The sequence below is a fragment of the Patella vulgata genome, chromosome 4 (assembly GCF_932274485.2).
Source record: "Patella vulgata chromosome 4, xgPatVulg1.2, whole genome shotgun sequence".
Classification (NCBI taxonomy): domain Eukaryota; kingdom Metazoa; phylum Mollusca; class Gastropoda; family Patellidae; genus Patella; species Patella vulgata.
Genome location: NC_065882.2, coordinates 61,674,984 through 61,698,649, shown reverse-complemented (window position 1 = coordinate 61,698,649; position 23,666 = coordinate 61,674,984). Strand labels below are relative to the sequence as shown.

The 23,666-nt window shown below is 33.5% G+C and overlaps 2 protein-coding genes across 2 annotated transcripts; one reads left to right on the top strand and one right to left on the bottom strand.

Moving 5' to 3' along the window:
• Positions 1-1,754: 1,754 nt before the first annotated feature.
• LOC126818282 (uncharacterized) lies at positions 1,755-15,111 on the bottom strand. Its single transcript, XM_050545603.2, has 8 exons — positions 15,054-15,111; positions 9,152-9,655; positions 7,743-8,741; positions 7,112-7,232; positions 6,748-6,802; positions 6,244-6,360; positions 5,071-5,171; positions 1,755-4,833 (listed from the first exon to the last, which is right to left on the bottom strand). The coding sequence occupies exons 2-8, from the start codon at positions 9,525-9,527 to the stop codon at positions 4,719-4,721; spliced, it is 1,884 nt and encodes a 627-aa protein (XP_050401560.1). The 5' UTR covers positions 9,528-9,655; positions 15,054-15,111; the 3' UTR covers positions 1,755-4,718.
• Positions 15,112-17,321: 2,210 nt separating this feature from the next.
• Positions 17,322-23,331, top strand: LOC126817301 (cytoplasmic aconitate hydratase). Its single transcript, XM_050544151.1, has one exon. The coding sequence runs from the start codon at positions 17,358-17,360 to the stop codon at positions 20,034-20,036; it is 2,679 nt and encodes an 892-aa protein (XP_050400108.1). The 5' UTR covers positions 17,322-17,357; the 3' UTR covers positions 20,037-23,331.
• Positions 23,332-23,666: the final 335 nt, after the last annotated feature.

The window sequence follows — 23,666 nt, the reverse complement described above, 5'->3', positions numbered from 1 at the left end:
TTGACGCGCGGATGTTAGCAAAAGTTGCCCATTTAAAGAAAAGCAACCCCATGTGTCTTAGAAATCATTTAAATGACAGCACACTTCATTCTATATAGAGCAATTTGGTCAATGATTCCTTACACATCTATTTGCTTGTCCTGCAGGTAGGGGTATTCCCTCAAAACATAGACATACTAAATATGCCAGAATGCGATGAGGTACCCAGAAAATGGTATAAGGAACGAGTTAACACCACTGGTCACATCTACAAACGAGAGAATGACCAAATTTGCTACTTTATGACGAAACAGTGCAGAATTATACCGTTTCGGATATATGGGTTCTCGGTCATAGGTTTTTTAGGGTAGGGGTACCTTCGAAAATAGCACAAGGGAGAATCGGATATCTATTAAAACCATCTATGATTGACATGACAACCTAAGGTCAATTCTCAGTTTCATTTGTTTCGCTTAAAAAATAATGACCTTATGCTTAACTGAAGTTTTACCTTTTAAAGGAAAATAACTTTAAAAACTTAGCATTTACCCTCAACATTTGCACTTTCCGGTACTCCGATTTTGGTCAACTTTTAGGATGTCATTCAGTACACCCAACTCTACCAGAAACCATGAAAACACATTTTCTTGCAATTGTTTGGGGGTTGGCCTCACTTTTTTCATAAAATGACTGATGTATTAGAAGATCTGACAATAAATCTCAAATTTAGGGACTTTCCGGTACTCCCATTTTGGTAAACAACCATCAAAAAACCTTGTCTTGCAATTCTTTAAGGATTGACCAACTTTTTGTCATAAATTGACTGGACTAATAATAATGTGTTGAGGTGATTCATAACTGCCTATTATAAACTGGACAACCTCATCCTCAAATAATCTAGAAGTTATTAACAATGGAAGACATAAAAATATAGAGCTAAAATTCAGTAGGATTCTTCATATGATTGATAAAACACAGAATATTCACGAGAAATTATGGGCGACAAACACACAGCAATATACAATCACATTTCAATGTTGGCATCTGTCCGAGGCTGAAATTTGGTGTATAGCTTGGACCGGGAAGTAACCATACTCCTCGCGGTGTTTTGTTTGATTATATCTAATCCCACTTAACACTGCTGTAAAGGAAGCAAATTTCTGTTCCAAATTATGACTGGTAAATAGTCTGATTAACAACCAATAACTAACTGTGTAACAAATTCATTATGCTTTAAACAAAGCTCCAAATTGGACCAAATATGTTTACATAACGTTACGTCATGACTCACGATTTTCTTATGTCCAATTAACCAGTGCATAGCAGAATATTGCAGAAAAATTAATTGCGTGACAAACGAGGCTATCAAAACGAATACAATGTAAACAATACTGTTTGGAGACGAACAATACTTTCACCGTTTTAGTACCTTAAATCACTGTCCAAAGTTTTAGGGAAGACCCCAGATTGAACGAAGGGCTGTCATGTTGCTGTTCTTGGGATAGATTTGATTGAAGGGATAGATTTGATTGAAGGGGAAGAATAGATACACTCCCTCAAAAGTTCAAGTATCAGAAGCCAATCCAGCAATGGCCAGAGAGGGATTTCTCGGCCATTGCTTCAGGAATATGAGGAATAACATATGCCTGGTGGCAATGGTCTACCTCTTCTGTTTTCGGAGTTATGCTACTTAGGTTCATGGCTACTCAGGGTCATCCGCTAGTATAAAATAAATGTAAAATAATATAATATATTTTTATTATATAAAACAACAAATAAATATAATATGAGCATACTAACACTTTTACACACAAAACACATAGTTATAACAAACAATGTGGATATACTGATATTGTGCTTAACAGTCCAAACTATATTAAAGGCCACTATAAATAAAGTGGATTTACATCAAAATATTGAGCTGTTTGGAAATGATTGTATGATTTGTTAACAGTATTACATAACTCTTATGGAATTTTATTCTGCATATGAGTGACTTGGCAATCACTACTATTTATAGATATAACTTTGGCAACTATATAAGACATAGTTAACCAGACACAGGTGGAATTTGGAGACTCACTGCCAACTCCACATAAAAATGCCAGACTTGAAATGGTTTCCCAAGACTAGTATAAAGATTTGTAAGTGTCTTTCACCCAAACTTAACCAGTTTTATTCACTAAAATATATCTGGGTGCCCTCCTTTAAATAGGCAGTATATAATAATATATAAGATAATGTTCTTTGGTTACATAAATAAATGATTCACAGTCAGGGAACCAATATTCTCAACTTTTCTATTAACTGCAATAAAAAAGTATAGCAAATATTTTGAAGATATATTTATATTAGTAAGAAGTGGAAAACATGTAGCATACAATGCCTTTTGTAAATTCTAAACATGTATATTTTATATCTAAGTGGCCCTATAGTTAAATAATGCTTATTCTTGTCAGCAGTAATATTAGTAATATGACATATAAATGTACATGCAGTAATAATGTGGTCATGGTGCAATACTATGATATAGTCAATATTTACATACTACATGTATATACTTGTAAACACATATGTTTATAAGGTAAATAAATTTAAAATATATTATATTTATTTAATTCTAGTCTCTCTTCCAGGTTATTTAAATCTAGTGTTCTTTTCCAGTTATTTTTAGGTGGAAGATTTTCCCCTACATTTATTTAAAGAAAGAAATTTTGACAGCTTTAATTTTAATTTACCATTTTTCCGAATCTGTAAAAACTTAAATTGTAATGTTCTAAATATTATCATCGGGTTATAACTAACAATTTTGAGATAAAGAAACTTGTATTTTTAGGTCCATCATTAAAGGAAGCAGTCAGTGGAGTTTTGGCTAATTCTTAAATTTTATAAAAAAACCAAAAAAAACAGCATGAACTCTAGTGTCCGAATTGATTTTAATGTTATTTTGTCACGAGGATGACACAGGTCTCTCCAAATCCCTTTGGATTTTTTTCATATATTCTTAATCACAGCAGTAATAAAAAGAAGAAAGGTAGGATAGAAAATAGAAAGCCATAAAATTTTATGCCCATCATCAAGTTTAGAGCTGACAATTAAATGAAGGGAGCTTACTCCTATTAAAAGCTTTTAATCAAGCAGTATAAAATGTCTATGTTGGCCTGTTGCCAGAACCAAGTTTTACGATACTAAATCTATGGATAAAATGTGAGAGAAAACGTTTTTATCATCCAGTTAGTACCTTTTTAGTAACATGTCTCTGGTCGTTTGCTTTAAAGAAGGATAACAATTTAGATGTTCACTATTCAAATTTTGTCAGTCTTTTTATACCAGATATGACCTTTTGCCAAAAATATTTTAAAACAACTAATTTTTCAAAATTAAAATGCTATGCTGTGTAAATTGATCAAATGTCCCATTTTGGCAGCACCAAATGAATGAAATATTACTGATGGACTAACAGTTTATGTTACAAATCACAATATTTTAATAGTTATGTATATAAACAACACTAAAAGATTTATTAAATGATAAATAACATAATCATCAAGGCACTGGAGAAATGATAAGTTATTTGCAAAGCACATGTAACACTTATGTCATAAAACGGGCCTCAGAATAATATAAAATAGATACAAAAATAGATTTGACAATCTGTAGTACTTTGATTAACAAAAAGAAACAAATGAAAACATTTTAAATCCAAATAAACTAGAAAAATATTTTGAGCAAAAACATATGAGAATATCATATAAAATGCTGTTGTAGGTAGAGAAAAATAGGAATGCTTTGTTATTTAAAGATACATTAGTTAAGAGTTTAAGAAAGAGTTGGCCATTCTTGCTATAATAATTCAAAAATAGATGATAAAAAAAGAAAATATTGAACATTTCAGTCCAATTACTTTATTCTAAACGGAGTTGTCGCTGTTGGAAGTTTGTGCTAGAAATAGGCATCAACTGTGTCCGCACCGTCTTAAGAGAATTGTTTGATTGACAGACGATAACTCCACCCACATATCCACGATTATCAAGTAATATTCTCAATGGCTATGGTACCCTCGCTTGGTAGGCCTTTCAAAACCAGTTTCCAGTGGTAACTAACAGTAAGTGTTAGCGTGGTCGGCCATTTCTTGATTTAATTTTAAATGGACGACTGTTTAAATCCAAGCTGTACCAAGCCATCCAAGGGTCCACAGAGTTGATTTTGAGCATAAAGGATCAAAAACTTTTGATTTACATTATGATTAATAGGATAACTTTTGGTATTAATTTATACCCCCCAATAATACAGTATAAATATAAATGCATTGAAGTACAAGATGACTATGATTAATAACATAAATTTTGATACTGATACAAAAAAATAGATGTATCGCATAAAGATAAATGCATCAAAGTATTAGATCACTACTTACATGTAGCCAAGCTTGTTTTTATTTGGATATTATGAATTTCATTTGAAATAGTTTTAAATGCTTATTCAGGGAAATACATTTTAAACTTCTATTATAAAATGTCTGATTATATTTAATTTAAAATAAATAGCTACAGATGTATGCAACAGACTAGAAAAAAAATGGACCTATTTGTTAACACAATTGTTGCCCCCCCTCCACAGTAAAACATTTGTTATTTTGGGAATGACTGTGAATAACTAAAGGAATAATATAAGAGATTATGGTTTTTTTACACACTTGCATAATTTTTTTTCAATAAGTAATGCTTGATTCATACATGTTATCTCCTTGGAGAAGATGGTGCACTATGGGAAGACTTCTCTAATACTGATTCTTCTTGGAGTTGTTCTTTTTTGTCCACTAGACTTTTTAACCGTGACAAATGAACCAATGCTCTGAAAGTACAATAATTAATAATATATTTTAACTTATTAATTCAAATTAGGTGGACTTTCTAATGGTCCAAAAATGACTTAATCCCAAAACCTTTGCTTAAAAATAGAATGAAATAACCTCAAAACTACAATAAGTATGATGGATCAATAAAAAAAGAGAGAAAGAATTGGCGATTATGCATTAATAAAGAAGGAAGGAAGCTTCACATTTTCACGACACAATAAAGTTAAACTTACTTTTCTAATGAATGTCCACCTGGTTCAGAATTAAAATTATAACCTTTTAAAGCTGGCATATTTAATGACACATGACTTGTATCACTCTGTTCTGATATTACCTAAAAAAACAAACAACAGTAACCAATATGACAAAATGTTTGAAGTGAAATGGGGATTAACGTCCTACTTTTCTGCACCGACTGGGTTAATGAAGACACGTAAACCATATAATGTGATACGAGGGAAATTCTGCCCAGACAGGTTTTTTTATGTGTATATGGAACCTCTGGTTTTTGTCCCATCTGAATGACTAGATGCCACCCTTGCAAGGTCCTCAGTCCTGTGCCACCAGCAAACACAAATCATCCTGGAAAATCCTGGGGAATTTTCTCAACAGTGGTTAACGAGCCAGCGTCTCACCCACTGAGCCACCACGGCTCCCCAATATAGTTGACTACAAGTTACAGATCTATAAATTGTGGACTACAAGTCTATAAATTGTGGACTACAAGTCTATAAATCGTGGACTACAAGTCTATGTTATTCAGAATGTGGACTACCAAGTCTATGTTATTTGTAATATGGACTGCAAGTCTATGTTATTCATAATATGGACTACAAGTCTATGGTATTTGGAATATGGACTACAGTGTTATGTTTCTCGGAATGTGGACTTCAAGTCTATGTTATTCGGAATATGGACATCAAGTCTTATGTTCTTCAGAATATGGACTACAAGTGGATGTTATTCGTAATATGGACTACAAGAAGTATGCATGAAATAAATCAGTTATTGATCCAGTATACAATCCACATGTATAATTCATATTCAGAAGTTTTATAATTTTTAACTAACAGGATAATAATTTTTCTATCAGTTGACAGACATTGAAATCATAAAATTAAAAAATATTCAGCTTTCTTTAATATGTGCAAGTTAGGGATTTTTTGTTCAACTAAAGGACTTAAATTCCCAGATCTTCCGAAATCTCAGGCAAGAAGTGAAATTTATGAGATGTCAACAAATACTTTGCTAAACAGACAGGCAGATATATCTCCTATGATCAGTTTGTCAACCTGCAACCCTAAGCAATTTCAATGTGTTAAAATGATACATTTCAAAATTTGCAAAAGACATGAGGAAAACAAAGATTGATTAATTTGTCAATCTATGTACATGTATGCACTTACTGATTTTGTTTCCCCATTGGGATCTTCAGCCTGTAGTTTAAATAATATTTTTTTCAAGGCTTCCATGCTACCTGGCTGCTGACCTCCGCTGAATGTTGGTGACCCTGACAATTTTGACTGTAATAACAAATGTTACATTTACTCCATACATTTTCATTTTCATCTATATATTCTAAATTATCTTTCTAGGATGTACATATACATCAATATCAATAACACTAAAAGTATCAATGTCGCTCGGTGACCATGACAATTTTGACTGTAATAGCAAAACAAATGTTACATTTACTCATTAACTATATCCCAAAAGTTTCGTTTTAAGCTATGTATTCTAAATTATCTTTCTAGCATCTACATACATCAATGTCATTTACACTAAAGGCATCATCAAAACTCGAAGATGTCCCACCTGAAGCAGAAGGATATTTCCTTATCTTTTTTTCTAAATAAAGTTGATACCTTTCTAATTCTTAATGTTTAAAGCTTAAAGCATTATTTGTTTACCTTGTGTGATGTAGTAGATGGACTTGTATGATTACCAACATAAACTGGGGGCTTTCTGAAATGTCAAGAAATGTATTCCAATATTATGCTGACAAGTGGATGTTTTGATATTCAGACTGACTGTATATACATGTATGTACCATAGCTTATCAGAGGAAATTCAATAATACATTTACTCTATTCCTACTAATCAAATACATCCTTTGGGGTTTCTTTTTTAGCAAAACGTATCTGCAGTATATTTCATGTTGAATGCCATCATGTTTAAAAATATTGAACCCCAAAACCACTGCTATTCATGGAACAGATCATGACTTCACAAACAAACATTCACAAAGACAAATGAATAGAATAGACAACTTACAATGGACAATGCTGTTCCCATGGCCTGTCACCATCTAATATAATACTGGAATCAGGGCTTTTACCTTTACCAATATGAGGACTAAATGTTACTGTCTGTCGACCAACTTTCTTAGGTGTTGCTAAAAATATTAAATACAGAAGTTATTCCAAACCTTGCTGTGAGTTTATAAACCAAAATATGAGAAACAGTTTTCATGTCAACATTGATTGTAATCATTATGTTAATATACTGAGAAGCAACATTCGTTGTAAGGTAAATAATATTCACTTAGAAGATAGCAATCCCACGTCATATTATTGTATTTTTTATTTGTCTATATCAAGAAAGTAAGATTTTGAGCAGGCCTAACGAAGAAAGCTTGCTTGCAGAAGTTTATTTTAGCATTTGGATATATTTTTTTTGTTAGCTATACAAGGAGGATTAACTGGCAAGTCATGCTTACCTTTTACCAACGTCAAAATAGCATTTCAAATCCAGATATGTCGACAATTAATTAAAATATCTCATATTTGATAGATAATGTTTTAAAGACAGACAATAAGCCGAGTGAAACAGACAGTAGTTCTCCTTCTATCACCTCATCACTCACAACTCCATAAATGAGATAATTATATATAAATGTACATACCTGTGGCACTAAGTAAAGGAATCGAACTGGCTCCAGTTATATCTGATTTAGGTAAGGTATTTTCACCTAACATCATATCCATACTGGAGCATCTTGGCATATTCTCTATAGAACTACTGCTGGCTTTCTGACCAGAGAATGGACTTGAGATATCAGCTATATATTTATCTAATGTGGTATGAAGAACTTTAGGTTGATGGTTATTCACTTTATCTGTTTCCAATTCAATCAAAGAATCACTTTCATTACCCTTCCCTAAATCGGTTTCTTCTAAAAACTTATCAACATCTGAAATGACTTTAGCAGTGTACATTCGTAGATCAGAATACGGTTGAGGATTAAAGCTTATACTTTTACTACTAAGGTCAGAATAGTTCAAACCAGGAGGTTGGGAATTAGAAAAATTAGAGCTTTCCTCCTTCAAAGATTTTAACTTTCCATCTTCTGTTCTTGGATAGGATTTTTGAGTTTGACTTTTGTCAGTCCATAAAGAATCAGATATATCAGATGGTGTGAGGCCATCTATCCAACTGGGTGGACCTTTACTGGATGTATCTAACTCTTGGACCCAACTTGGTGTTTTAAACTGAGTTTTTCCCGAAGTTGGTGAAACAGAACGACTACGCATTTGGCGCAACTTTTGCTTATAGCTTGGATCTTGAGGATTAATGGTTACTTTTGATTTATTCAAAGAAAAGCTTGGATCTGGAAAACTTTTCTCTACGTCAAAGGAAGAACTAGTTTGGTCAGTAATGACATCTTTGTTTTGATATCTGCTATTGTTATTAGATTTGTTTGATTCACGAGATCTGTTTCTTGGCGTTCTGTGATATGAAAACACATGGTTTGATTCTGATGGTTTTAATGCTTGGTAAGGATTCACAGAGAGTAAGACGTCCGTTGTTAAACTACCGATATCACTAGGACATTGTGGTACAGAATCATCTGATGTATTAAGTTTATCTAGTAATTCTCCAGACTTTGCTAAAGCGTCATCAACTGTAAGTGGAAACAAACAAATAGTAAAGAATGGTTGAAAGAAGCAAAATCTGTACATGCCTGTAATTGGAGTAGCTTGAGAGCATATTTGTCAGGGGGCAAATGTAGACATTAAAAAAAAAACCCTCGAAAATCCTGTGGAATGTGGCACCACACGAGGAGATAAGGGGGTCTGCAATAACACACAAAAGCACCCATACATGATAGACCCTTGTGTACATATTATTATGGTACTACATCAAGAGATTATTTAATCACTTGCCTTTGATAGTAAGGTCTGGTAATGGCAAGACAGGGAAAATTGAAAATGTTACATGTACAATCAATTTACTGAAATAATTTTGGCATTATTCCCTGATGAAATACATGTATTTGGTTGGTTGATGTTGATGAAACTGCTAACTACTCACCTTCTTGTTGCAGATAACTTTGTTCTCGTTTTTGTGATTTATCTAATGCTTTTTTCAATAAATGTATTTTTAAATCTTGTTTTGCTTTTTGTATTTCATCATTGATAATTTTTTGTCTCTGGATTCGTGACACTGTGGTTTCTAATTCACTAGATGATTTGGTGAATGAGGAATGATGGGTAGAATTTGTGGAACTGGTTAGTTGGTAGTCAAATTGGTCTAAATAGGCATCCAAAGCCTCAGATGCTGACTGGAATTCCTTCTGACCTATCTTTATACATCCTGGTTTACACTGTATACGACAAGAAGGCAGTAAATCAGCAGGTAGATCATCCAAGACACTTGACTTCTCCATATTTGCCTTTCTACCCGTCATCTTCTGGAAGCTCTCTCAGCGATGACCTCTCCCACTTTAAGCACATTGATTACTAATAATTTTCGAGAATTTTCTTCTAGTTTCTTACAGTATCCTACATCTGAAACATTATCATTTTCTACAACAGCCTAAAAGCAAAAAAAAAAGAAATAATTAAATAAATAAAACCATTTAAAAAATAAAGAATTTATATAATTTGTACATTTAAATCATTTATGAGCTATCCAAAGCAATTTTTTTGTCAGTTTAACATTCTAAATTGTACTCAGTATGGTACATAGAAAAATAGTTTTTTGCCATAAGCTTACACTATTAAAATGAGGCCCCCCAGAGAGGATTATAGTGTCAGATTTAAAATGAGCTATATTATAGGAAACATAATATATTGTTTAATCCTATATAAGTTCAATGGTCGGGTATGATCATTTTATTGAGAATTATTCAGTAGACATGTAATAATACTGTATATACCGGTATATACATCTAATTTATGAAAGCCAAATTTTTAATATCTATAAATACTTTCATAGACATTTTCTTTCCTTTTCTGCAAATATATATTTCAATCTTTAATTATTAAAATCTTGTTTAATTTTGGGAAACAATTTTTGATTGATAATTCATTTTGTTGCTTTCATTTGTCCAGTTGTTACTTCTAATGTCATTTCATTCATTTCTAAACATTTTTTATACTATAACATGCAGTGCAATGCAGTGAATGCACATTGTCATTAGCTCAATAAAATACAAAATTTCATACATGTATATATTGCAATCAGCTTGCATATATTTTACTGCTTTATAATGAGTAGAAATATTGCAATATTGTTTCCAGCTGCAAGACGCAGCCCTAGAATATTATTATGTATGCCTTATACAAGTATGCCTCTTAGATGATTAAGTTAACCAGATTTAAAAACACTGGCGTTTGTTATACCAGTTTCTTTGAGAAATCCTATCTTGGCCGTCTGAATGGATTGACATACAAAAAAATGACATTTTTAAAATACCTCAGATATATAAGTATATGAATACCATAATAGTTTAAGCTAGAGGCCTACATGTGAAAATCATTCTTTGAATTATGACCTTGCAATCAATGCCATATTTGACATTGTCTTAATTACGATACTTCCTCAAAATGTTATTTGTTACATGGATCTGTATGATTGTTTGGATCAACAATTAATCATCCTCAAAACACTTCTTACACTATATATTATTATAGTATAATAAAGAGCCATCCCTGATAACTTCTAGTATTAATAGTAACTGTATTCTCAATACATTTCTCTGTATACATCGCCAAACAATTTTGAGGAGCAATTAGTCTCAATCGAATTTTAATCTTCTTTCTTGCAATGTTAATTACCACATAAAACTGGCAAATACAACAATTCGGAGAGTAAAAAAAAACGTATAGACTATAGATAGAGGTCAAAACAATCATGATATTGTACAGTAAAGTCAATTAATTGTTGAACGAAACGGTTTTCTCAAATATTTCTGTAAAAGATGTAAGGGTAGCTATCTGCACATATTGGGCTATCTGCACATATTGGGCAGTACAGAAATAAGGAGTAAAAGTTAGTAATTTACATTTTATACAGCAAAGACGTATCTTGGAAATAGATTCTCCTCTGCCTGCTTGAATTTCATAGATATCTCACCTAGAGACTCAACAATAATTTCAACGGATACATAACCAATCATAAAACAATAAGTGCTACTTTGGGTTTGCTTGAAATACTTTGGTAAGTCACAAACTACAAAGTTAGTTTTATCAAAGAAATACAGCATTTTTGCTCTTGTTACATACACATGTACATAGCAAACTGTTACAAGGTTTACTTTCCAACCAACCTCCAGTAGAGTAGTGAAGTTATCAATAATGCTTCTTGAGACAATTACACATACTTACACTTGATTAAATTCAATATTACTATCAAGAAAATGAAATAAATGTTTTCTGTATATTTCTGTATAAGCTTACAATCTAAGTTTTCAATTAAACAAAAAATGTCATGTTTAACAATGGATTCACAAAATACCAATACAATCCATTTAGTAATTTTTGTAATATTAGATTACTAGATGAAATAAATAAATACAAGCTTGATTCTCAAATTAATTTCCATATTTTTGGAAGTTATTTAAACTATCAAAATGATCAAAAATAATGAAATTTACCTTCTGTCTGAAAATATAATGGAGTACTACGGGTAACAGTTGGAGCCTAACGTCCTACTGTGTTGCCATTAAACAATGGATTAAGATCTGTTCCCAGTATAATTCTATTAATATGGAGATCAATAACTCAGATTAAATCAACTTAAACTGCCAAAAGAGGATTAAATCAACAATACTACTCATCATGCTATAAATTTACCCAGTTACAGTGGGTATAATAGGTGAGATTAAACTTAAATATCACTTTGATATTCTTAAATCTAACATGTACACAGTTATTGCCATGATAATTTCAATGGCTGTATAGGTATCTGTGTGAGCTTATTCAGTTTTGAATAATGTTTTAGATATTAGGACATGATTAGGCATGTGAAATACAGAAATTGTGAATTTATAAAATTACACCAAAAGATGATCTAAATTCATTATTTTATTCACTTCAGTTTGTATTTTCTCAGAGGTACATGTACAATATTCCAAAAGAGAGAGAGAGAGAGAGAAATGGGGTTTAACATCCACTCGACACAAACTAGGTCTTTTCCGGACTAACATATGGTTCAATTTTATTTCCATAATTTACTTGCGCGTAGGGGTCTTTAGCAGTGGGAGGAAACAGGAGGACCCGGAGAAAACCCACAAGGTTGGACAGGCGACCCTACTCCTTGTCACGTACAACCGCAGATCGAAACCACGCCAGTTGATATTCCAAAAGACAAATACTGACAATCAGATCATTTTACATGTATACAATAAAAAGGAGTTTTATTAAAAGAATATTAGTGCGAAATGAAATGGGGTTTAACGTCCTACTGTTCTGCTCCGAACTGGGCTAATGAAGAAGAACATACACCATACAGTGTGCTATGAGGGAAATTTTGCCCGGACAGCGGCACTACGGCCTACTCTTATATTGAATTCCAACTGTCAAGGAATCTTTTACGTGCATGCCAATTTGTAAACGGGACCTCGGTTTTCCATCCCATACGAACAATTAGACATCTGTCCTTGTCAGGCCCTACAACCTGCACAACTGACAAGGAGGAACCATGCCAGAAAATCTGGATGAACTTTCTCGGCCAATGCAGGGATCAAAAACCCGACCTCCAGGCTAGCGAGCCAGCATCTTACCCACTTAGCTACCGTGACCCTCGAATATTAGTGCAAAGTATAATTCAATCTGTATGTCAATTATTTATGGCCATCTAAAGTTCCTATTACTTTCTCTATTCATTATGCAAGAACTAAATCTGCCTATTGCACTGCAGGTCTTTCTTTGGGTCTGAAAAGTTATTGAAATTATTACACGTACTAATTAAAGACATTAATTAATTTATCTAGACCGTAATCAACTCTCGATGCCATCGTTAGCTTGCGATATTTACTGTATCTAAATACATTTTGCGATGGATAAGTTAACCTAAAAATGGATAAACAAGACTATGTTTATAATCATACCAGTGTTAGTAATGACGACTGAGACTAGCCTAAAATTAAATCGCTAATATCTTGGTTCAGAGTGAAGCAATATGAAATTTTCATCTTATTTTGTTTTCATTATCTATTTTCTAGCTATTATAACGAGAACTGCCCGCTCTTTATCTAATCTTACCTAAGGCCCCTTAGTTTAATGCAGTCACCTTGTTTTTTCCATGTAGTTGATACCTGGACAAAACTTCATTTGTCTCCATGAGATATCTAACCTATATGTTGTTTTAAAATTTAATCATTGAGATTACTATGTAAAGAATATTTTTATCTAAGTCCTTATTTTTGTTCAGCTTCACTACTATATTGGGGCTTTAATAAAAGCTAATAATAATGAAACAATAAGGCGGTTACATGTACCATGTAATGAAATAGAGAGAGAGAGAGAACATGTAGGTCATTTCAATAATTCACTTGTCTGTAGGGTTCTTTAGTCCTGGAAGGGAAACCGGAGAAAACCCACAAGGTTTGACAGGCAACCCTACTCCTTGACCTTGTCATGTTCAAGCAAGGAATTGAAACCATGCCATATCATTCAATGCAGTTGATACTGATAGACCTTCTGATCCAACGTACACCTATTAATCCTTCGTCCACCCTATCCTCTACCATGCAATCAAACATAAATACACATGTACCCTTCCAGTTGCTCATGTAGTTGGCGCTACATGTATTCAGACTGAGTTTTGAAAAGGATATCACTAGAACTTTACATACAGGTAATGAAAACATTGACCTTTACACATGTAATGCCTTTAAAGATTGGATACTAGCACTTTGTGATATTTATCTTTTTCGATAAACACCATATCACTGAAAAAATATTGTTGTGTTTATTATATTGACCAGAAACTTGAATATTGTAAACATAAAATATCCTGATTTATTGTGGTATGATCCACAGGCAAGGTATATACATGTACAGTACTTTGGGCTTCTTCATGGAAATCAAGGCATTTTGATTTGAATACAAGTCTTACCGGTATGTTCATATTAAGATTTATATAATTGTTTTAAAAATCCCTCACTCTAGTCTAACTTAGGTTTTGATATTTGATAACTAGGTGGGTCTAAATTTGAATTCATGCATATCAAAATCAATTACATTTAGCTTTATGATGAAAGTGTTATCCCTTTATTTTTATAATGAATTGTGCCATTTTAATTCATTGAGTCACAGTGAGTTAGTTGTCAGTGAGTTGTCAGTGAAAGAATATAGCCTATAGTAGAGATCTAGTCTTTAATCTGGCTCTTTTGATGTTTGATGACTATCGATCGAGCCATCTATTTATGTAACTTGAGGATCATCAAATAAATTCGAACAAAAGGATTATCGAGCCATCCCATAAATGAAATAACGGGCGAACAGCTAGAGTAAAGCACCGACCCCTACGAAAATTATTATTATGAACTGCAGCGTTAGGCACAGTCACCAGTGTGTAGGAATTCGTCTTAGACCTGGCTAGTGTGTTGATATTCGGATCTAAATTGTCAACAAGTACAAACATACATTATTATGTATTATCTTATCAGGTCGATAAAATAAAAGGTTATTGATCGAATCGGCTGAAATTCGCTGTGAGTCTCTAGTCAACCTTTATAAATTATATCAAAAACGTCAAATAAAGTTGTCACTGGAGTCTAGACTGACAGTGACAACAAACAAGTCAAAACCTGAATTTCGTTGCACTGCTGGCAGACGAATTTTCAAGAGAAGTTGAAATATAGGTCTTTCTTTGACTTGAAAATACTGTTATTTCATCTATTTCTGATGGTGCCGATGGTGTGAAAAAGTCACTCTTGGAAATTTCTAATTTTAAATGGGATCTACCAAGAAACATCTTTACAAACCTACGAAAGATAAAATGTAAACACAATAAACACCACCGGAAGCATTCAAAGATGGCGCATTTGATAAAGCGCATGCGCATCTTTATCCCCGCCTCCACTACAATTATGGAAGACATGACGAGACATTGTAAATCTTGTTTGTTAATTAATGATAAGAGCTCCGGGGCCTTAGTGAGAATATGAATACCTATAACATTAGATAATTTATCACGTGTCTTTTTATTGATGTAATCAACCATTTTCAAAAACGCGATACAAAGGCATATGTTAAAAATTTCAAAATTGCACTCTTTCTTTTTCGTTACATCTTAAGGGAACAAGAACTTCATTTTAACAAATCCTGGCAATACATTCTAAATTTAGCAGATTAACCAAAATTAATTTTTACCCTTGCGCAACCTTCCGTTACGTTTTTTTTTTCAGATTTGGTGTGAAGCATTATGGTCGTGAGCAGACGAACCCTTATATTATCGATATTCAGAGTTCCGTGGACATACCCCAAGCTTTTTCAAAGACTTTCCGAACGCGATTTTTTTTTCATAGTGAAGTATTGGGGCAATGGGAGGATGAGCCCAGTCTTAGGCGAAATTTGGGAGTATGTTGCATGGCAACCGCTTGCTTATAATTAAGCTACACACTACTGACAGTAATATTTACTGAGGTGGAGAACTTTAATCGTCAATAAAAAAAAGATATATATATATATCAGACAAGAATGCAATTGTTTCTAACAAATCATGATTTAATGTACTGTAAAATAATCTTCCAGTAGCCTACTGTTGGGAGTCGCGGTGACTCAGTGAGTAAGACGTTGCCATGCTAACTTGGGGGTCCCGTGCCACCAGGTAATATTGGGCTGTGTGGAACATGCTAGAGTCGTTTTGTAGATTATCTGACATTATGTTTGACACTGGTTACGCATTATGTTTATGATTGTAATGTTGAAACCGGGGGGCGCCAAAACTCAAAACGATGACGCAAAGCTCGTCATTGTGTTTCTCTCACTTCGCCCCTGGTGGGCAGTGTGAGGAAATAGTTTGGAAAATTTGTTCTAATGCTGTTGCAAATGGCATTTTGTTCTCAAATTATACCAATATTCTGCAATATTTGTCAAAATCAGAATAATTTTGGACCCTACCGTTAATAGAGGGGTTATTTTTATATATTTTGCAGTTTCCCAAATTGTGTGTATTCACAGTAAACATGAGGGAATTACCGATTTGACACGCTGAATATCGAAGTCGTTATTTTTTAAGCTATCTCAGTCAGATTATGATTCATGTTATTTCTATTGTTGTCTGTTTACAATATATATATCCTAGTCAAATGTTCAACCAGGGGTTTTAGGCCTACATATCGATTCTCGGGAGACATATCTGAGATGAGTCCCTGAAATGCCATTTCCTGGACTTTGGGGTAAGATTTTGCAGAATTCTGAGTAGGCTATAAACAGGGGAATTAATTGTTGGTATTTATTAGGAAATTTGCAAGAACGTACAAAGTAGCCTACTGTGAATCTGTGACCACTTCTGAGGGTGATAATAATTCATTTACATGAACCTATTAATAATATCTTTGATATATTGTTGTGGTGAATATACAGAAATTAGCGCTAATTTTAAGTCAAGTTTGACCACCGATCGGCGATTTTGTCGAGATCGACCATGTCCGTCATTGCGTTGTTCCTGCTTCTAATTACTGAAAGCATAACAGATTTTTTTACTAATTTGAGCTTTGAAAAACTGTGATATTGTGATATCGAATCAAAGCAATTATACGTATATACACACATTTGCAATTTTGCCTTCTATTTTGGCATTTTTTGTTTACGGTAGCCCAATGGGCAATTTTGCGACCAACTGCACTTATTTTGCGACCCACTATTTTTTTTTCCTGGGGTGTTCTACACCCCCCCCCCCACACACACACACATTTACGCACCTGTAGTCAACGTTTATAGTTTATTTCACCCGTTTATTTCAGAAGACGTAAATTAATACATCATGTAGGCCTATAATAAAGAACTTTTTAATGAAGCTGCAATTTGTGTTTCCCTGCATAAATTTTAATAGCGTTTCATTCTACCGCCCTGATCCAAAATTTATTAGGTTTATTGTTATTGTGTACATCCTATCCAATTTTATTTTTAAAGAGTCGGGTATAACCTTTAGATTTATATGAGAATATTATAAGCAGGCGTCGAAAGCCACTATATAATAGGCTACATCTATTATAATAGACCGGTATCTCGACTGGTATCTCGTGGACTTTAGAAATCACGTGACTTACATCAAGCTGAACAAAATGGCGACAGAAGACGTGCATCCTTACAACTCTCTGCTGAAATCCATTTCAGTTGACGGAAAGGACTTTAAATATTATGATTTGACTAATCTAAAAGATGAACGATACGATAAACTTCCATTCTCTATTCGGGTGTTGTTAGAATCCGCTGTCCGTAACTGTGACGAGTTCACCGTCAAAAAATCGGATGTTGAAAACATTCTCGACTGGTCGACAAAACAAAATGAAAAGGTGGAAATACCTTTCAAACCGGCTAGAGTTATTCTCCAAGATTTTACCGGAGTTCCCGCTGTCGTTGATTTTGCTGCCATGCGAGATGCTGTGAAGAAAATGGGTGGAGATCCGGAGAAAATTAACCCTATTTGTCCAGCCGATTTGGTGATCGATCATTCTGTTCAGGTTGATGTGGCAAGAAGTAGTGATGCACTGGAGAAAAATCAAGAATTAGAATTTGAACGCAACAAAGAAAGATTCCAATTCTTGAAATGGGGTGCCAAGGCACTGAAAAACATGCTGATTGTTCCACCAGGCTCTGGTATTGTACATCAAGTTAACTTGGAATATTTGGCAAGAGTGGTGTTCAATTCAAATGGAACCCTGTATCCAGATAGTTTAGTTGGAACAGATTCCCATACAACAATGATCAATGGTCTTGGAGTAGCTGGATGGGGTGTAGGAGGTATAGAAGCAGAAGCAGTTATGCTTGGTCAGTCTATAAGCATGGTCCTACCCGAGGTCATTGGTTACAAATTGATTGGAAAGCCAGGGCCATACATCACCTCGACCGACGTGGTATTAACAGTCACCAAACATTTAAGACAAGTTGGAGTAGTTGGGAAATTTGTTGAATTTTTTGGACCAGGTGTGACTGCCCTCTCCATTGCAGACAGAGCTACCATTTCCAATATGTGCCCAGAATATGGAGCAACTGTAGGATTTTTTCCAGTGGACGAATCAAGTCTAACATACCTAAGACAAACTGGTCGAGAGACAGAACAATTAAACATTATAGAAAACTACCTAAAAACAAACAAAATGTTTCGAAATTACTCCAATTCTGAAGAAGACCCAGTCTTCACAAAGGTTATTGAACTTGACCTCGGGAGCGTTGTTCCTTGTTGCTCTGGTCCCAAACGACCTCACGACAAAGTTCCAGTAACAGAAATGAAATCAGATTTTCAAACTTGTCTTAACAATAAAGTAAGCTTTAAAGGCTTTGCAATTCCTGCTGATAAACAAGAAACAAAGGTTCCAATCATTTATGATAATCAAGAACATATATTGACCCATGGTTCTGTTGTTATTGCTGCCATTACCAGTTGTACAAATACAAGCAACCCATCTGTAATGTTAGGCGCTGGTCTATTGGCACGGAACGCTGTTGAAGCAGGTCTTACAATCAAACCATATATCAAAACCAGCTTGTCTCCAGGTAGCGGAGTTGTGACCTATTATCTGCGGGAGAGTGGTGTCACACCATATCTAGAGAAACTTGGTTTTGATATAGTGGGCTATGGTTGTATGACGTGTATTGGAAACAGTGGTCCGTTGCCAGAACCAGTAGCTGAAGGCATTGAGAAAGGAGATTTAGTCGCATGTGGTGTTTTATCTGGTAATCGTAACTTTGAGGGAAGAATCCATCCATTAACTCGTGCCAACTACTTGGCTTCACCACCATTAGTCATCGCATATGCCATTGCAGGAACAGTCTGTATTGATTTTGAAACTGAACCTTTAGCCAAGAAAGAAGATGGAACCCCCATTTTTCTGCGAGATATCTGGCCTTCAAGAGAGGACATCATGAAAGTAGAAAAAGAATTTGTTGTTCCTTCCATGTTTAAAGATGTGTATTCCAAAATCACAGAAGGAAATAAAAGGTGGAACTCATTGGAGGTACCAGACAGTATGCTGTATCCATGGGATGAGAAGTCCACATATATAAAATCACCTCCTTTCTTTGAAAAAATGACAAAAGAAATCCAACCTCCATCTAGTATTGAAAATGCCCACGTTTTACTGAACCTTGGGGATTCGGTCACAACAGATCATATTTCTCCAGCAGGCAGCATTGCCAGAAATAGTCCAGCTGCAAGATATCTCGCCAGTAGAGGTCTAGTCCCCCGAGAGTTCAACTCCTATGGATCCCGCAGAGGTCATGACTCTGTCATGGCAAGAGGTACATTTGCTAATATCCGACTATTGAATAAGTTCATTGGTAAGCCTGGGCCTAAAACCATCTACATACCAAGCGGAGAAGAGATGGATATATTTGAAGCAGCAGAAAGATATCAAAAAGAAAATAAGCAAGTTATAGTTTTAGCTGGCAAAGATTATGGAGCAGGATCGTCAAGAGATTGGGCAGCTAAAGGCCCTTGGATGCTTGGAATTAAGGCTGTTATCGCGGAAAGTTATGAAAGAATTCACCGAAGTAATCTTGTCGGAATGGGAATCATTCCATTTCAGTACTTGGAAGGACAAAATGCAGCTAGTCTTGGTCTGACCGGTAAAGAGACATTTTCTATCAATGTCCCAGCCGATGTTAAGGCAGGTCAGAATTTGACCATTAATATAAGCTCCGGAAAATCATTCGAAGTGAAGACCAGATTTGATACAGAAGTTGAGCTGGCTTATTTCAGACATGGTGGAATTCTTAATTTTATGATCCGAAGTATGGTTTAGAAAATTGAACAATGAAATAAAAGAAAAATTGTGAAATTTGTGATTAAATGCAGTTCATTAATACACAGGCTACATGTAATAATATTAGAACATTGTTTTTCTTCAAAATACTAAAAGCCAAAACAATCCCAAATTGTGTGAAATGTTTAAAACATGATGATCTTGTTTTAATGCTGAGTAAATGTATGGATGAAGAAATAAAATGTTTGAGCCAATAGTAAACATTTATAGTGTTGTCAAGTACCAGAGTGTAAAATGTGTGTTCGAGAGAATCCAGATAATCATTATTATACATATGGTGATTGTACAAACTCTTCTACTGCGCAACTGATAAAACATGTCTTCTATTATAAAGTTAAACAAATCTACAAATAGAACTTTGTTGTTATGGTTAACAATGTTAAAACTGATAAACAAGAAACAGTTATTGAAAAAAATATAAGCTTTAAATATAAAGTAATCCAGATTTAAAGTAAAAATGTGTCATATATCTGTTAATTGGTAATTATACTGTACTCTTCTTTACTGTATCTTAAAATAGAATGATAACAAAGATTAAAATAAAGATGCGACGTCATTCTTTGAAGTTGACGTATTATTATTTCAATTCATGATAATCATAATAATGTACAGGCAACGGGCCATTCGTGCATTATTTATACAATGGTATATGAATTACTGGACTTGTGTGACGATTTCATTGAAATGCACATGGAAGGTAGTGTTTGTATTTGTTGTTTAATGGTCTCGAGCAAGACATTGCATCCCACGTAATATATTGATACAACACTCTTGACTAATGCCCTTGTGAAGTATAAATATTGCTTTAAATGCATTTAAATCTCCGCTAAAGACGTTCCTGTTTACATAAGCGTTTCCAGTGTTCAATGGAGAAAACTTGAAAAGCGCAATAGAAACTTCTGTTTTAGTATTATTGCGCTATATAAATACAGGATTATTATTTTTAATGGGTATGCCTTGATCTCGACCCTTCAATTACAATTAGATTAAGATTCATTTTTTGTCACTTATTTAATTCCTCCTTGGATGTAGAAAATAAAGATAAGATCAATAAGCTTACATATTGAATAATTATTTACCTGTAAAATATTAATTAGTTTTTCTTTTCTAAAAATTAAAATTATTCAGATATAGAACCTTGATGAAATAATGTTACCTTTAGAATACTGGTAATGAATCTTTTGATATCAATGTGTTTATTAGCTTTATTACATGGATACTGGATACCCTTAAATATAATTATTTTTCAATAACTGTGTAACAGAATAAGGCAATATCCTTGAAATGTAGATATAGTATCATGTATAAATGAAGAAGCAAACACTAATCAATTGCAATTGTCAAATCCTTCCCTAGGTACACACGTATGTTATTTATCCCTATCCCTGGTAATGTCTTTCATACATGTTAGGGATAGGCATGTTAGTTGAGAAACTTTTTATTCCATCGCGCCAAAAATAAAAGCTATCTGTATGTTATTGATATTAAATGTCATATCTGATAATTTGTGTACATTTATGGATCTTCTAATGCTATAAGTACAGTAATAGTTTTGCGAGCCAATAGTAAAAGGTGTAACAAAAATTACCAAAGCTACTGTGCAAGTTGCTCTGTAACCCTGGTATCATTTAATATCAAATCTTTATTTAAAAATTTCTAAAAATCGTTTAAAATCACCCAAAATCATCTAATTTGTTATTGTGTCTAATTTAAAACTGACCATTCAGTTTTGATAATGAGTGTCTAATTTACAAGTGTTTAATTTCTCAATCACTGTTAAAAAATAAACAACCCAATTGGATATTGATGTATAACGATTAATTTTTAAATAGTGGTTAGGAAATTGAATACTTGTAAATTGGTGATTTTAAATAATTTTAAAATTTTTTAAAGAAAGGTTTGATATTAAACAAATGTGAAATAAATTAGTGATAGATATACAAGATTAAATGATACCTGGGTTACAGTGTTGATTCATACCATGGTTAACTATGTACATGTACTGAGAATTCAATCTTTATTTAACAATAGGTGAAAAACTTGATTCGATTTATTATCACATAGTGTTAACTAGAATTGCAATGAGACGGTGAAGTTTGTACAAATTTACAAGTTAAAATCTTTAACACAAGTTAGTGCAATGTTTACATATGACAGAGATAGCTAATGCAGAATTTCAAGTTAACACTTTATAAAAATAAACATTTTTAAAGATTATATTGAACTAGCAGTAGAGACCTGTGTGAAGTTGTTGTATTAAGAAGTCTTGTGGACTTGCAAATTCACATGAACTCTTTTGGGTGTTTTTGGATGACAATATCTGAAATGTTGTTAATGTCACGAACAGGACTTGAAGCTTTTTGTTTAAAATAAAATTCAGTGAATCAAAAATGAAATGAAATGTACTTGATGTTACAATTGAAGAAGGCAGAAAATTTCACCCCCAAAATAGGGTAAATTTGTTGTGAATAGTCCGCTACATCAATCTATTGTCAGTAAGAAATAGTAGTGTATACTGTATCAGTGATACAAATTTAAAAGTTTATTAAAAAAAATATTGATTTGTTGTATGTATTATATACTGGATAACCTGATTCTTTTTACATTTGTTCTAAAAATTATAGTTGTATTTTGTCAGGTACTGCTGAAACTATATTAATAATATCAGTAAAAAGTATGATTTGTTGTCAAATTTGTGACAGGCAAATTGACATTCACTAGAGAAATAGTGTCTGACAAAGCCTGATCTGTGCCTAACATTGTCTGTGACATATGGCTTATTTCCAGGTGTGATTGTTTATCTTGATCCTTTGTCTAGACATATATTTTGGAACACCAATTTCTTTAATTTTAGCTTTATGGTATATATTATACTATATTATATAAAATTTACATTATTTGACTGACTTTAATAAGCTGTACTGTAATATCTAAAGCACTTTAATGCTTCATAAAAATTCTCTAAAATTTATTATTTTTTGGAATACATTCACCTTCTCTAATCAATATTTCAGAAAGGGTATATATTGACTGTAGATTATCTAGCATGATTTCATAACCAGGTAGATTTAGCAAGCAAATAGAACCATTTCTTCCAGTTGTATCTGTACAAAATTCATTTGATTGAATTGAATTATGAATATATTTGTACTATGATTAAAATGAATGAATGTATTGTCTCGACATGGCCAGTTGATAAGTGAGAAAATAACTTACGAGACATCGTAATAGATTTGAAGGCATTTATGTCGATATAAAATTATTCAATCAACAAGCTTAGTATTATAGTATTTATTGTTTTCCACGGGGGGGGGGGGGGGGGGGGGGGGGGGTGTATTAAAAGTGGGTCTACCTGTCCTGAGTATTAAAAGCATCCAGAGAGTGAAGTTTTGTTTCAAATCTTCATATTAGAATTACATTTAGGCCTACTGAGGCAGTGACTACATAGCAAAGGCTTTAATATGCAATAGCTTTTCTTCTGGTATTTTGATCAAACTTGAACTATACCATCAGTATCAGTTACCAAAGTTTGACTACTTTCAATGGTCTTTTAACATGCAGGCTAATATGTACACAGGACCTTTCTTTTCTTCCATGCAACTGAGTAGA